Raw genomic sequence first — 15304 nt, 5'->3', positions numbered from 1 at the left:
AAAAAACCCATAATGCCTGTTCACCTGGGATTTACTTTCACACTCTTCTCTGCAGTGGGAATTTAACACATTCAATAAAACCAGACAGTCTAAATGTAATTGCACCTGCAAAGTCTTCATAACTGTGAGACAAGTCAGGTGCCCTTATCAAAACCTCACAAGTTTTCAGAAGAGTCTGCTGGCTACTTTCATGAGATGGATTTTCAGACACAAACAAGTGGTGAGGTTTCAAAACCTAAGCTCCCAAGCCTTCTTCAGTTGTAAAAGCTTTCCAAAACTAGCAAGCATACCCCATGGTTTTCTATAACCAAACAAGGCTAAAAAACATTAAGAAAGGAATTCAATCCTCTAGTTCCATGTGACCTGAACTATAAACATGGTCTCCTAAGTACCGGACCACATCCAAGTTCCTAGTGCCCCAAATACAGCAGCAGTGATGAAGCCCATTAGCACCCAGCCTGGGGTTCCACACATGTGACACAAAGGAAGGCAGACAAAGGTGTGTGTGTGTGCTGAAGACCATTCCACTTTTTAGAGAAGCAATAAGTAGTGACTGTTCTTTCATTCTCATAAGGCCAAGTGCCTCCTCCTCTTTGATCAACACAAATGGTGAACCACAGACAGTACAACCAAAAAAGAAATGACCAGGAATCCAGCAGAGGAGCAACTAAGAAACCCTCATATTCTCTCTCAAAGTGCTCTTTGCTCTTTTCACTATTCATTGGTTCATAAGGGTCCAATGAAATGTCCACTTTCTAAATATGTGTGAGACAGTTCAACTCAGGCATTAAAGTTCTAAGTCTCACAGTACTATGGAAAAAAAAAAAAAAACAAAAAACTCATCATACCTGTCAGTTACTTCCTGGAGCACAACCTCAGTCAAAGAAAGTAAGTTCTTAGGTGGGATTTTTCCAAACTCCAAGAAACATAACCACAAAAGCACAGGGATTAGCTATCTTTGGAAACTGTTATCTTTACTCATGCATTGTCAAAATATTAGTTGTATTTTCTCCAACTCTTAAACTCAGCATCTATTGAAGGAACACAAAGTCAGAACTAAAACTGCTGGCTAACAGAGTAGATGAGAGAAAGCAAAACTGAACATCTCTGTTCCTTGCTGTGCCACTGCAGAAATACGCTGTCAGTTTATGACATTTCTCACTATCCTGTATATTGCTCCTCTTTTTCCTCTGGTGCACCAAAACTTCTTCCTCTAACTGTGACTGTTCAAGGTGGTTCTTAACTAACCACAGGAAAGACAACAGATTAAACCAATGTATTTTACCAGTTGCTTTTCCTCAATTTTATAAACCTGGAGAAGCAGATAAATCTCTTTCTTCAGTTCTGTTGGCACACCTTCAGAAGCATGATTATTTCATTGCAAAGGTACTAATGCAATTCTACAAAACCTCTGTAACACCACAAGTCATCATGTTCTGATGAAATCTGAGATTTCTGCTTTGAATTCAGACACCTGCCTCTTAGATAATATGTACAATGTATGCTTATTTCAGGGACCATGTCCTCATTCCTTAAAGCAAGTTTATTTCTTTGTCCTTTACATTTTGCATAACAAACCTTTATTATTTGTAAGGGAGTCCACAGTAAACTATAACTCCTTCCTTCTTTCTCTTATCTCCTGATTTCACATGTCCTACCCACTATGACTTATTTTTGGGAAGGTCTCCTACAATTGTGTGTCTCAAAAAAAACCAACAAACCTTTGGGCAATGTAATATAATTATATTCCTTTAGAGTATCTTGTCTGTTTCATTACAACCTTTCTAAAATTCAAATTCAAAATCTAGTGACTCAAACTTTGAATCTTTTTTTTTTTTTTTGCTTCCTGTGTTTTCTACTCATTTCTTTCCTGCACAAACAGCATAAAAGGCAACTGTGATCTGCAAAAAACCTCAATCTTGCAAAAACTTCACTTGCATTTGAGTCTTTTCTTTGGTTCTTTGATAAAAGGATGTAACTTGGTCACAAGGAGAAATTAATGCTGGAAACCAAACTCATCTGCTAATTTTTTTTCAATTTGCATGTAAAAATATCACCAACACTAATTTGTTCTCAGATATGCACAAAGATTAGCTATATTTTGTTTACTGTAAATGCCCTTTCTCAAAATGTGATTAGGAATCACTGACACTGCTCAGAGTGATGTCTCTTATTCCCTCCATTGATGACATGGGGAGTCTTGTCCATCTGAATTCTTAGATAATACTTCACATTAGTGAATCCTACATTCTCTTCCCCCACGTAACTACTCACCAGATAGTGGGTACTGCACATGAACAGAAACCTCAACTAGACATACTGACCTGAATGTTGTGCTATAGAACTTCTCTGTATCAAGTCCAATAATTATGGACTTCACTTGGATGAAGCAAAAGCTAATTATTGAAATCCCAGTGGAGGATAGAAGGGAAAGAGTTTTAACTATCAATCTGTTTACCTCCATATATTTTTGGTGACATGGCAAAGGGACAAGACAGTCTTCTCCCTTGTCCTTTCAGAACACACCCCATTCTGGGCAATTGACTTGTAGCTGCTGTCCTGGAGGAATTCAGTTAACAACTGCTTATTTTCAGAAACTCACAAGGTCACAAGGGAGGAAGAAAAGAGATACAGTCAAAAAAACCCCACAAACTGACAAAACACTTCACAGAAAGCTTCATCACAACTGAAGGAGGATTAAAACTTTTGAATTAAACCAAGATTTATGGGAAATGTGCAGCACTTCCTCAGGACAATTGACACAGCTGAATATCTGGAGATGTATATAGGAGAATAAAACACTCACTTTTCAGAAAGGAAGCAAAACCTCATCCCAACAGAAAAAGCCATGATTTGATCTGCAGTGAGTATTTAATATATAAACTTCACTGAAACAGTATTTGTGTCCCAACCTGAACTTGATTTCCCTGGACTGAATCCAAGCTTTGGCACGAGTTCATGCTTTGACATTCAGACAGAAAGTGAACACATAATACAGTAACTAATTCCAGCATCCGCTCCAGGAACCTGTTTTGAAAGAAGAGTTATCAGCAACACTTGCTGAACTTGTACTGAAAATGAACTCTGGAACCAAAACAAGCCCTTCCACCATCTGAAGCTCAGTCAGCCCTCCCTAATGTTTCAAATGACAAAAAAAGTGCGGTATGTGAAAAAGAATGGTGACAAACTCTTTCCATGTTTAAGTAACTTTACATGAGGAGAAAACTTGCCTCACAATAACCTAGGTTCTTTAAAGCTGGCAGATGAAAGTGATTTATTACAGAAAACAAGACAATTCTACAGTAAATATTTCTGCCTTTTTTTTCAAACTGCCTTAGTATTTTAGCACAGCTAAATCAAGAATCAATTAAACAAAATACTAATTCAAGCTCTCCAGCATAAAAAGAAACAGGGTAATAATGTCTTATTGAAACCCTCAATAAAACCAAACAAAACGAATGCAACCAATCACTCATGCATTACTCAAAAGAAAAATCAATCACTCCTTTTAATATCACTAAGAAAAAAAAATCACTGCAACAAATTCACCTCATACAAATATGAATTTTATTTACAATTTTCAAATTATCAATCAAATCCAACTTCTCAGTTAAATGTGTAGCATTTTTCCTTTAAAACAAATTAAACATTGTGTTCTTTTTACATCTGCAATATGGAGTCCATAGGTACATGCTATTTGGGGCATCTAATGGAACAAATTTAGATCACTATGTGTGTTAAACACTGAAGGTATTCTGTGAAGACTCTTTCTTTAAAATTTATCTGCCTCAGGGACAAGCATTTCCACAACCACTTTCTAATGACAATTAATCAGGAAGGTTTAAAAACCCAGTATTTTATACCAGGACATACTGTTCACATATACTTCAGGGTATGTTACCATGTTCCTATTGCAAAGCTGCCTGCTCTATAAGCAATGCTACTGAAATCAGACTAGAGATTACCCACAGATTTAGATATTATTCAATGTGAATAAAAATGGCCATTGATGACTTTTACTTGAGTACGTGTAATTATGGGCCAACTTGTACCTGATCTGGTACCAGTGTGATGTGATCTGTTCTGAAACTTGAAACCACATGGGTTGTTATAATAAAATCTTTTACAATTGTATTGCACATAAGGTTCCTCAAAAGCACAAATCTACGTCATTGCATCCTGAACTCAGAATTTACCTGCTAACTCTCACGAAAAAATCAACCAGATGGTAAAATTGTTTATTTTTCTCATCCCAGTGTCTGTGAATGAAGAGAAGAGGGAGAAGATATATACACTTTGGAATCCATTCAATTGTTTTTTCCTTCTGCATGTGATTTGTACTTCAGAGATGAGGATTTAAAAAAAATAAAAAGCCAGACAGACCTTGGATTTGTCTTTAAAAGTACCTCAAAAACATAACAAAAATTCAATTTAATTTTGATACATATTAAAATTTTAGTCAGTTCTGCCCGACAGCATAACACGACAGAAATGCACAAGACTTTAAACATGCTTTAAAATGACATTCAACAAAGTATTTAAAATTTAATAAATAGCATACAATCACACACAAATACATTTCATACTGGATCTTTAAGCCTACTAAAAACAGACTGGCAAAGAATAAATAAAACAGTAGTTGACAGTTTTGTTTTTAAAAGGTGTAGTTTCTTGTTGTCACACTAGTAGCCACGTATTAACCTGCTTATCAGAAAATTGGAAGTTATGAGCTTTTTTCCTCACTGATCTGTTTTGCTCCAACATGTAATATCATAAAAAAATACACTAAAAGGGTTTTCTTTTGGTTTATTTTAAACAACCAGTCTGCAACTGAGTAAACCAGTTTTTAAATACAATGAATAAATAGGGAATTAGTAAAGCAAATTCAATTGCAACAAAAACGCAACACCCCAAGAAAAGAGCCATGGAAATATATAGCCATTGCAATATTAGACAATAATAGTACTTAAAGTGATAGTGCTTGTGCACTAAGCTCATTAGAGACCTTAATATGATTTTAGTGCAAATCCCTTGAGACCAAACAAGCTTTATAACCTACAGTATTAGGGAAAGATCTATTACCAGTTGGAACTTATTCTGTAGTGTATTTGTACATATTGGATATTTAAAGAACTAACACATATTGTAATATCTTCGGCCCTTTTTTACTTCAAATCAAAAAGACTAATGACTGGGGATTTTACATACTATTTGGCTTGTACCATATTAGATCGCAGTTTAGGAAAGTCAGTGCTTAAAAAGCTTTTGCCATCACTTTATCTATTATGCCTAAATTTCATATATCATCGCATTTTGTACTTCTGAAAGAAAAAGAATACTCCTGGAGAAAGTTTCTCCTCCCTTTAAGAAAGTTCACATTATGATGAAATTCAAGAATATTTAGACAAAGTGTTGAATAAACTCAAAGAAAGTACATATTTTACAGTAACAATCCTTACCATATTTAGTATATTAAGTTACAAGTATGTTGGCAGTAATACAACAGAGTCAGTTCCTAAAGGAAAATAATTCTGTACAAATTCACCTGTTAATATGGGGTTAAACAGGCAGCCACTAAGTCTTGAGCAGCCATGTTTCGGGTTTGAACTATAGTACCAGGATAAACTAAATTTGAAACTAATGGGGAAAACTTCAGTTTAAAGAGTAATCCAATTATACTGGATACACACATTGTGTATTCAGAGCCATTAAAATGTTCACTCTTATAGTTCCATAATGTCATCCAGTATAAGAAAAGTTTAATCAACCACACAGGCTAAAATAGCTTTAACATAATGTTGTCCTGGATTTTTCAAAACTAAAAACTAATTTTAACTGTGAAGTACAAAACAATGACAGATATTGCTCCAACTTGTACACAATCTTTCCTAAACAATCCGTACCTAGCAGAGTAATAATGCCTCATCGTCACTAGTTTCGTTTTTCACTGTTGCCTCTAAGCAAGTGTCGGGTATCTGGGCAGTGTGTACGATGCCACAGCTCTCACAGGGGCCATCTCGACTGCATGACCTTACACTGTGATGTGCTGCACTGTAAGGCTGTCTAAGCCCTGGTCCTTGATCTGAGCTGAGATCAAGTAGAGGTCTTGAACAGTCATTCATGTCAAAGTCTGATGCTACATCAGAGACTGGAATTAACATTTCAACATCATCATCCTCTTCTCTTCCACTTACCCCATTATCAAGCTGTCTCAAAGGACTTTGGTTCTGATTCACTGAGCTTGATCTCCCTAAAGTAAAGCGTACCCAGCGCAAGCCTTGAGTCATACGGCTTAGTGCGCTCGAGAGCTGGTGGCGTGCGGGACTTGTGCTCGGGGGCTCTACATTTGTCACTTCTCTTCCACCATCCGTGCTGCTGCTGCTGCTGCTATGAGCAGAGGAACTCCCACACGCTCCCACTGTTGCTTCTATTGCTGTTGCAGGAGGGACTTTTTGAGGCAAGGTGGCAGCAACACCACCAACTGCTCCTGCTGTGTCTCTTCTTTCATTTTCTGTGTCTGTATCATCAGATTCAACTGAAAACAAACTTCTGTGAGTATTATTTCTTTCACCTTCTCTACTAGTACTTTGGCTGGCAACATCATCTCCATCTGCCGAGACCAATGCCAACGATCCAGAATGACGTGACCTCGCAAAATTAAAAATTCGATTCCAAATGTTACTTGATCTGCCAGCAATAGGAAGTCTGATTGAGGTAAATCCAAGCTGAGATCGTACTGCCAGCCTGAGGTTTTCCAGAACTGAAGCCTAAATAAGAAGACAAGCAACAATCAAGCATTGACAGTCTGCTGGTACAACTATTATTGTGCAAAACAGCATTTAACAAAGTTAAATGTAGAATCTTAAATATTACAAAATGTTGCATCTTTCTTAATAAGGATCTGGTATATGTAGCAAAAGGCTATTTACAAAAGTAATGACAAAAGTCTAGATGCTCTAGAGGAAAAGCATTATAAACAGGCAAATTAAGTGGAAATACATATGCAAAGGCAATAAAAGAACAACGGCTTCAATACAAGGTATATTTCTGCCCTAAAAAAGGATCTCTAAATAAAGACAATGTGAAAACAAGGCACTATAGTCTGGATATGGAACACAGATTAAAGAAAAATACAACCACAGAGCCAGTAGAGGAGGCACACAAAATCTGTTACAGTCTTACCAAAAAGGTAGTCACTGTGGATTTTACTGTACAGCACAGAGAAACGAGTCTCAAAAAGTTTAGGATTTGTAAACAAAGTCTTCCAGAAAGATTTAACAAAGGTGGCCACCTTCTTTATCCACTACCATAGGGCTTCCTCAAAGGGACTAAATTAAGTATCTTCTCCAGCAGAGGCTTATAGTTTGACTTTTTTCCCCCCTTTCTGATGTAATCAGTAATTCCAGTTTCAAAATGCTTTAATGCTTCTATTTAAATAAAATTATCTTATGTGTTCTAAACTATAAATTTCCCAAATTCAGTATACATTTTCTAGTTATCCAGCTACAGAAGAATGCATACCTGAATTTTCCTCCTTAAAATCCTGTATAACTTTTCAACTGTAAGGTAACATAAACATAAGAACACAAAGTCCTTTATCCTGGAGATCCCTAACTCAAACTTAGAGAAAACACTGCCTCAGCTAAGTAGCTCCATTTTAAAATAGGGCAGAAGATCTTCCGGGTGCCCATCATTCTAAAAATATTCACAAATGTGTTTAATTAGAGGATAAAGCCTATATTCACAACTTTTCATTAAGATTATGGCAAAAAAAATAGAATATTCTTCAGAAGAGCCATTCCCTGATTAAACCCTTAACATACATGCATGTATTCCCCTTAATTTATAAAAACTGAAATTTAGTGTTCTCATGCTGTCACTTTTATCTCTCTTCCACCATCCTTCAGACAGTGCTTCTTCAGGAAGCACTGGTTTGTTCCAAGTTACCTGTACTAGAGGACTTACACACCTGGGCATGACAACTGCATTGTCTCCAGAGACGTTCTTAAGCTAACGCTACCTCAAGAGACTTGTGAACACAGATCCATCATAAACCAGTGAAGGTTAATTTTTTTGGAAAAGAGGACAGCAAGACAAATTTGTAAAAGTACAGAACTGGTGATTGAAACAGGAACATACTGATCTTTATTATAACCACAGTAATCCACTGAAAAAGAACAAGGGATTCTACAGTGTTCACTACAGACAATTAATAGATTCTTTAATGAAGTTCAGTACTAATTTAGCTATCCAAAAAATCTTTACAATGTTTCTTTAAAGCTTCTCATGCAAATTGCAATTTATTTTCCTCTTTTCCTCTATTCTTTTGTGGCAGATTCCAGCTGCTTGTGAACATGTGAGCATGAAAGAACATGTAATAGTAATGCAATTTTTTCTTACCATAAACTTTGCTGTATTAACTGCAACACAATATAATTAATGCCAACTCTAATAGAACACACCAGGATTCCCAGACTAACTATAAGACATTTTTTAACTCCTTGAAAAGCTTTTTGAGAGAAACTCATTTATCAGCCAAGTAAGAAATGCACCAATCATCCATCCATTTACTAGCTTTTGCTTTATTACTCACTCATGGTAATTTTATATGATATGACATCCTGTCTTTCCCCATCATCTTGTTATGCACAGCAAGCATGAACATACCTACACACTGTGCATGTGAACTACCATTCCACATTAGAAGTCTAGGTCTTCTTTGCCAAATTGCAAAGTGCCATCTTGCAATCTTTACTTTCACAACAGTAACACAGAACATATAATTAGATCTACCAATCTATTACTTTTCATGCAAGAGGGGGTTCCAAAGTGTGCATTACTGGCATTGCCAACAAAAGAAAACCTGCAGAAGAAACTGTGGTGTTACTATATCATTGATTTTGTTCAAGGGCTAATCATTTGTATAACACTATTGACTTGAAAGGAGAAAAAGGAAATGCTAAAGAGGAAAAGGAAGCAGATGAAAGTTAAAATATTTTTATTTCAGTCTCCCTAAAATTTAAGGGGTCTGCCTGCTAGTTTAAAATCTTACCTGATTTGGGGAACAAACAGGGAAATCTTCAACTGGTGGAATTAAACCCTGGGCAATTAATTGTCCATAGGATGGAGGAGCTTCTCTTCTTAACAGCTCAGCCTCAACCCTTGACAAATGAGTTTCAAATGACCTTTCAAAGAGAAAAGAAATTTCTGAATACATAAGACACTGATTTATATACATATATATATGAATGAATGAATGAAAGTACATCAGACTATTATAATCTGAAATAAAAAACTTCAGAAGATGAAGTTTTGCTAATTTAATTGAAATTTAATTGACAAAGAATATAAAGTCATTCCTGTCAGTCTGTCCAGCTGAAATGAGAGCAAAAAAACAAACCCAACAATAATTTTTTTAAAAATAAACAAACCAGCCCAAACCCATGAGCTAAATATAAAAAGCACCACAAGTAACACTTATATTATTGTAAAAGATTGAAGGATATGTAATCCTCATATGAACCAGCCTACAAGAGAAGAAACATGCTGTTATATACAGAACTGTGATACAAATTGCAAATTAATTAACTGCAGTTTCCCCAAACTTCCTTTTTGGTAACACCATCTGAAAGCTTTAACCCTCTATAGTGAAGTGATCAGAATACTTCTATCCCCTTTTCTTCACTGGGAAGTAGTCAGTCCCTGAAACAGGCTCCCCAGAAAATTGGCTCCCCAGCCTTCAGAGCTCAAGGAGCATCTGGACAATGCTCAGCCATAGGTCTTAGCAAGGTTTGGCTTCAGATGTCCTGCAAGCAGTAGGGAGTTGGACTTGATATTCCTTATGGGTCCCTTCCAATCTGATAAAGTCTATGATTAACAAACCTCTTTTTACTATCAAAGAAAAAGGAACAATGTCTTTACAAATCATGTGCAACAATATCCATGTGGCAACAAAATTGCTTCAAGTACAAACAGAAGAAAACACCAAAATATTTCATAAAGTTGAGTTCTACTTACCTTCGCTCAAACATCCTGAGTGAGTACAATTTACAAGTACATCCCAGTGCAATGACAAGCAGCAATCCACAAATAAGACTCCCAATGACAGCTGCAGTTATCACTCTAGTGGGCACAATGACTGGGCAATTCTCTTCGTCACTGCCATCGCCACAGTCATCTTGAGAATCACAAACCCAGCTCTCAAACACACAGCGGTTATTTTTACAGTGAAAATTGCCTGGCTGACAGAAGAAACAATTCTTCTCATCCGAACCATTAGGGCAATGATTCTGGTAGTTGCAGCGATCTGAACGAGGGTAGCAAACACCATTTCGAGAGCAGGGAAACTCATCTCTTTGGCACATGGTGCAGTTGGTTTCATCCCTTCCATTTGGACAGTGCCAGTAGCCGTCGCAGCGTTGCTGCTCTGTGTAGCACCCCCAATTCCCACCGCATGGGATTTCCCAGGGCAAACAGAAGCCATCAACTTGATACGTTGCATTGAACCCTCTTGCAGCGTTCACTTTGTCAGCACAAAAATGCACTCTTATCTGTCCTGAGGATGAAACAACTGTGAGGGGAGCATGAGAGTCAAATGCTGTCAGTACTCGCAACAGTCTCCGTGGATTCTCCTCCAATCCATCATATATTTTGACATAGTCTCCGTAACCTGTACCATCAAGTTTAAAATCGGTGAATCGCAAAATTACTTTGCGATGATCACCAGTGTCTATCAGCCAGGTGCAGTTGCTGCCAGGCGGGTAGAAGTCAGGATAGTTGGGAGAACTGAAAGTACCATAAAAGTATTTTAACCACTGTCCACATGTTGGCACATCACAGTCTATTTCATCTCCCAGGTCAAGACAATCAATGTTACCATCACATTTTAACGATTCTGGAAGGCAAGTGTAAAGCTTGGTGAAGCGGGAAAGACACTGGAACTGATCGGGTGCACAAGGCTGAAAGGAAGAAGCTGTCGGAGGATTAGCTTTGGCACAGATTTCCTCGTCCGAGTTGTCTCCACATTCATCCATATTGTTACATTTCCAACTTTCTGGAATACACTTCCCATTAGCACAATGAAATTGGTCACAATCACAACTTGGTTCATCAGATTTCCCTGAAAGTTAAAAAAAAATTTCCTTAGAGTTTAGCCCTTCATGGTTTGTGTTGTGTTTATTTGCTGTGCCAGGTGCTTCAGGGCAAAGCAAATGTCTGAAGTGTCTTTAAACCACGGCAACTTTTAGCAAATTTCAAGACAAAACAGGTTTTTCAAATCAAAATTCCATCAACACATCAGCATGGACCTTATCCTTAGCTGATTTCACTCAAATAACTTTAAGCAAGCAAGAAAACAATGCTCATTTATAGCTATTGAGAAATCTGACTTCAAATATGCTAAACATAAGTTAGAAAAACACTCATCTATCACTCAAAATACAGGAACATTTTGTGCTGCAGTACTGGTTATCTCCTCAAACTCTTTCCCAGAAAAGCAGTCAGACTGTCTCCTGCTTTTGGAGGTTGCTACTTCGTACCAAAGGATCTAAGGCAAGAGAGAAGCTGACAGCTGAAGATTACATATTATCACCAACCACAAAAAGAAACCTCTGCCCTCTCCTGCTCCCACTGTTTGTTCCTGTCTCTCCTGCAGCAACTAAGATGGGAGTGCAGCAAATGCAAAAACACATGCATGCCTTTACTTATTAAAGTTCCAGCCATGTTGAATACAGAAGCATACCTGGAATCCAAGTTATTTCAGCTCTGCAACAATTCAGCTGAGTCAAACACTGCTGCATAATTTTCAATCAGTTATTTCTACAAACCACAGTGCAGACTGTCAAATTTGCTATAAAACAAACTGTCATGGTCAAAATATTTAAAACAAGTCTGCAATGCAGATGGTCCTACACAACAGTAATTCAGAAAATAAACTAGACAAAGATACATTCATTCTAAGGAACACTATACCTACAGTTTTAATAAGGAAACAGGAAAGGCAGCATGATAAACTCACTGAAATCCCAATGCTCCCAGGAGAAGCATGTTTTATCTTTTTTTACAAGAGAACAATTCAGATTGGAATGGAGGCCATCTAATAAAATCATCTGCTCAAAACAGGGTCAACTGGTGTTTGATTAGGCTCTTCAGGGCCTTCTCCAATCAAGAATTTTTAAAGTTCCAGTGATTTGCTATACAACATGATAAAAGTTTTCACAGCTAGTTTGAGTTTTTCTTGCTGGAACTAATCTGCTGTGATAGGTCAAGTCATATCACACTTTGGTTCTCTTTTTTTTTTTTCTTTCTTTAATACTTAGCATTGAAAATAAATACACTAACTTAAAATAAAAATTTTTCTTTATTTTTCTTTAGAAAAGTACAACACAATTTTAAAATTTTACAAATGCTTAGGCTTTTAAAAAGTGAATGCACGGAAAAAATGAAATCATCAAGAGTGATAAATGTTATATGTACTGCTGAAGAATGCTTAAGTCTACAAATTTGCTTTCAGAGACTGAAGAATGAAAGGAGAGCAAAATGTATGTGTTGTCAGTGACTAATTTTCAGAATATGTTCATTTCACAGCAAAACAAATCCAAAGAACAGATGCAGTATAAAGGATAGAATCTTCTTGATCTGTTACAGATATGTAAGTATTTATAGTACACTCAGACATACATATGGTTGACAAGATTAGTATGGCAAAGTTGGAACCTTGGCCTTGAATTTAGAACCTGTAGAACTGAACTGCCGGGCTAGTCCTACCTAAATTGAATGACTAAGCTCCAAAGCTGGAGGTAATAGAATGTAGGTGGGAGGTAGCAGAATAAGAGGTAGGAGAAGATGCATCTTTGAACCTCATGTTCAACCTTCAAGTACTGATTATAATCTACCTCAGTCCTCATGCATTGCAGAACCTGGAAGAGGTTGAGAAGAAGGCTGTAACACGGAGTTATAAATATTGGGATGGGAATATTGCAGTAACAAAACAGATACAATTTCAACCCAAGCTCTTCCTTCAACAAGCTTTTAAACATCCCAGAAAAGAGCAGGGATACGTGAACTCGGTTTAGCATTTTTAGTCAACAATCCTGCAATCCTTACATGAAGAAAATTTACCTATAAATCAAAAATTAGAGTCTTAAAAAGATAAGAGAGATACTAAATAAGACTAACTTTGGGAGCTGTAACACAAAAGATTCAGGATAGCACCAGATGATTAGCAGCACCCATATACAGTTGTAGCCAAAGGACTAACACAATTCTTCCCTGTATTTATAGTGGCCATTGACCTCTTAGTGCTTTTAGTAACTTTATTTTCCACTCTACATCACCATTAGGAAACTCCCATTTTCCATTAGGAAACTCTCAATGTCCCATTTCAGCTCCTGTAATTTAAAAGGCTGATAAATAAGTAGTGGGAGGAAGAAAGAGGAAAGAAAGACAAATAAAAGCGGCCCAAAATTTACTTTCTAGTCCAGTACCCTTACTACCTGTAAAGCTTTTTTCTTTCCTATTACTGGTTTAAGTTAAATATGAATATTTCCCTATTATTTTCTTTAAACAGTAATTCATTCAAACAATTCACAAGACCTGTCTTCCACATCAGATTTTAAACATGGGGCTCCCTAATGATCACTTTTGTACTTGGAATCTGTAGTGTTTTGATCATTCCAGCACAGATAGGCCTAACTTGCATCCAAGTAACTGATGTATTACTTTTTTCCCCCCTTTTTCTACAATCGCTGACTTGCCAACTTTGAGAGTAGCCTTAAAAACACTGAATTAAATAACCTATTGAGGTGTTAATCTGAGCACTATTGCATGATGCTGATGAGAAGAAACTAAACATAATGGCACAGTTGAATGCATAGCAAATGCCTTAGCATTTCAGGAGCCTTTTTTGACACTCCAAAGCAGAAATGACCAGATGATTATTAAAGCAACTCTACCTATGTACAGGTTAGTTTAAAGCATCAAAAAATCACTCTGATCACTGAAACACTACACTTACACCTCAATTGTGTAATACTTCCTAAATATTGTATCCAACATAAGGAGCAAACTCAAGCCGAAGTTTCAGCAAGGCTTGTTTGTTAAAAAAATGAACAAATCTCCCCAAAATAAAACTTATTTCTTTAAAAAAAGACATTTATATACATAAGATTAAGGTTTTAAGCACTCTAATCTACAACACAAAATAGAAGAAATCAATTAACAGAAAAAACTGCTTGTTACTGAAAATGTTAAGAGCTTCTTCCAAGAGGGGTTACATAATGAAATTGTCTCAAGATTAGAGAAAAAGAGAGGAAAGGATTTGGAAAGAGGAAAAATTCTACAAAGCCCATGGCTTACCTCCCCTACCCATTCCACACTTTTATCCAAGGTATCTTTCCTTCTCAAAACCCCTCAGGAAGGAATGCTGTCTTTCCTCTGCACCTACTTCAAGAGGGAGGTGAAAAAGGGCAGAAGCTGATGCCCGACACAGGTAGCAGTGTTCCCCTGGGCCATTGGCAGAAATGACTGACTGGCACAGGATGACTGACTGGCCAGTGGCTTCTTCCCTGCTCCCTGACATGTTTTTGGTAGACAGTGCACAAAACCCAGGTAGAACACTGCCCTGAAAGCTGGGCTAGCATCAAATGCAAGGCTGCATTACTTCCCCAAGACCTGCTAAAGTGCAAGGAGCTGAACCACAGCAGGAGCTTTTTTGTAGACTTGAGAACAGGTGACAGAGAGGGATAAGCCTGCTTGGAAACTTGTTTGTGAGAGACTGACATAGCGGAGGAAGCTACAAGGTAAGAAGAGTGCAGATTAAAAACCAAGAGCTTAGACTAGAGGAGATCAGGGGTAGATTTACTGAATCTTGCTGAAACAGTTTTGATGGTGGGTAGCACTGGATATGTTTACAAGTATGAATTGTTTTATGGAGGAGTCAAAAGTCGGCGTGCACAGGAATCTGGAGCAGGCCAGTGAGTGGATATAGGCACACTTGGAGGGAGTAAGGTAACATGAAATCACTGTGAAAACCAAGAGCAATCTAATCCAGTATATGGGATGATCATGATGTAGAACACCAGAATCATACTATTACATAAAACTGTATCATCTCTGAAAGCCAGGAAAAATTTGGAACTAGTCTTGATCCTGGCTTCCTGGCTTCCTCCTCTCTCTTGGCAACCTTTATTAGAACAAGAATGGCTCACAAACCAGTCTCAAACTATTACTACTGATAACTAGCTCTTATCACAGCCTGTAATTACACAAGAAAAATTTTGCATGTACAGAACCATGTCTGCACTCA

General features: G+C 37.2%; 1 protein-coding gene across 1 annotated transcript in view; it reads right to left on the bottom strand.

Moving 5' to 3' along the window:
* Window positions 1–3544: 3544 nt before the first annotated feature.
* Window positions 3545–15304, bottom strand: part of LRP12 (LDL receptor related protein 12) — a 50066-nt gene continuing 38306 nt past the window's right edge. Inside the window, exons 5-7 of the mRNA XM_054629211.2 lie at window positions 10018–11119; window positions 9053–9185; window positions 3545–6767 (exon numbers count right to left, since the gene is read on the bottom strand). Coding sequence (XP_054485186.1) covers window positions 5904–6767; window positions 9053–9185; window positions 10018–11119 — 2099 coding nt within the window. The 3' untranslated portion in view covers window positions 3545–5903. The remainder of the gene's footprint in view (window positions 6768–9052; window positions 9186–10017; window positions 11120–15304) is intronic.

Source organism: Agelaius phoeniceus, chromosome 1 (assembly GCF_051311805.1).
Source record: "Agelaius phoeniceus isolate bAgePho1 chromosome 1, bAgePho1.hap1, whole genome shotgun sequence".
Classification (NCBI taxonomy): Eukaryota; Metazoa; Chordata; class Aves; order Passeriformes; family Icteridae; genus Agelaius; species Agelaius phoeniceus.
The sequence above is the reverse complement of the archived record's forward strand: the minus strand, read 5'-3'. Positions and strand labels throughout refer to the sequence as shown.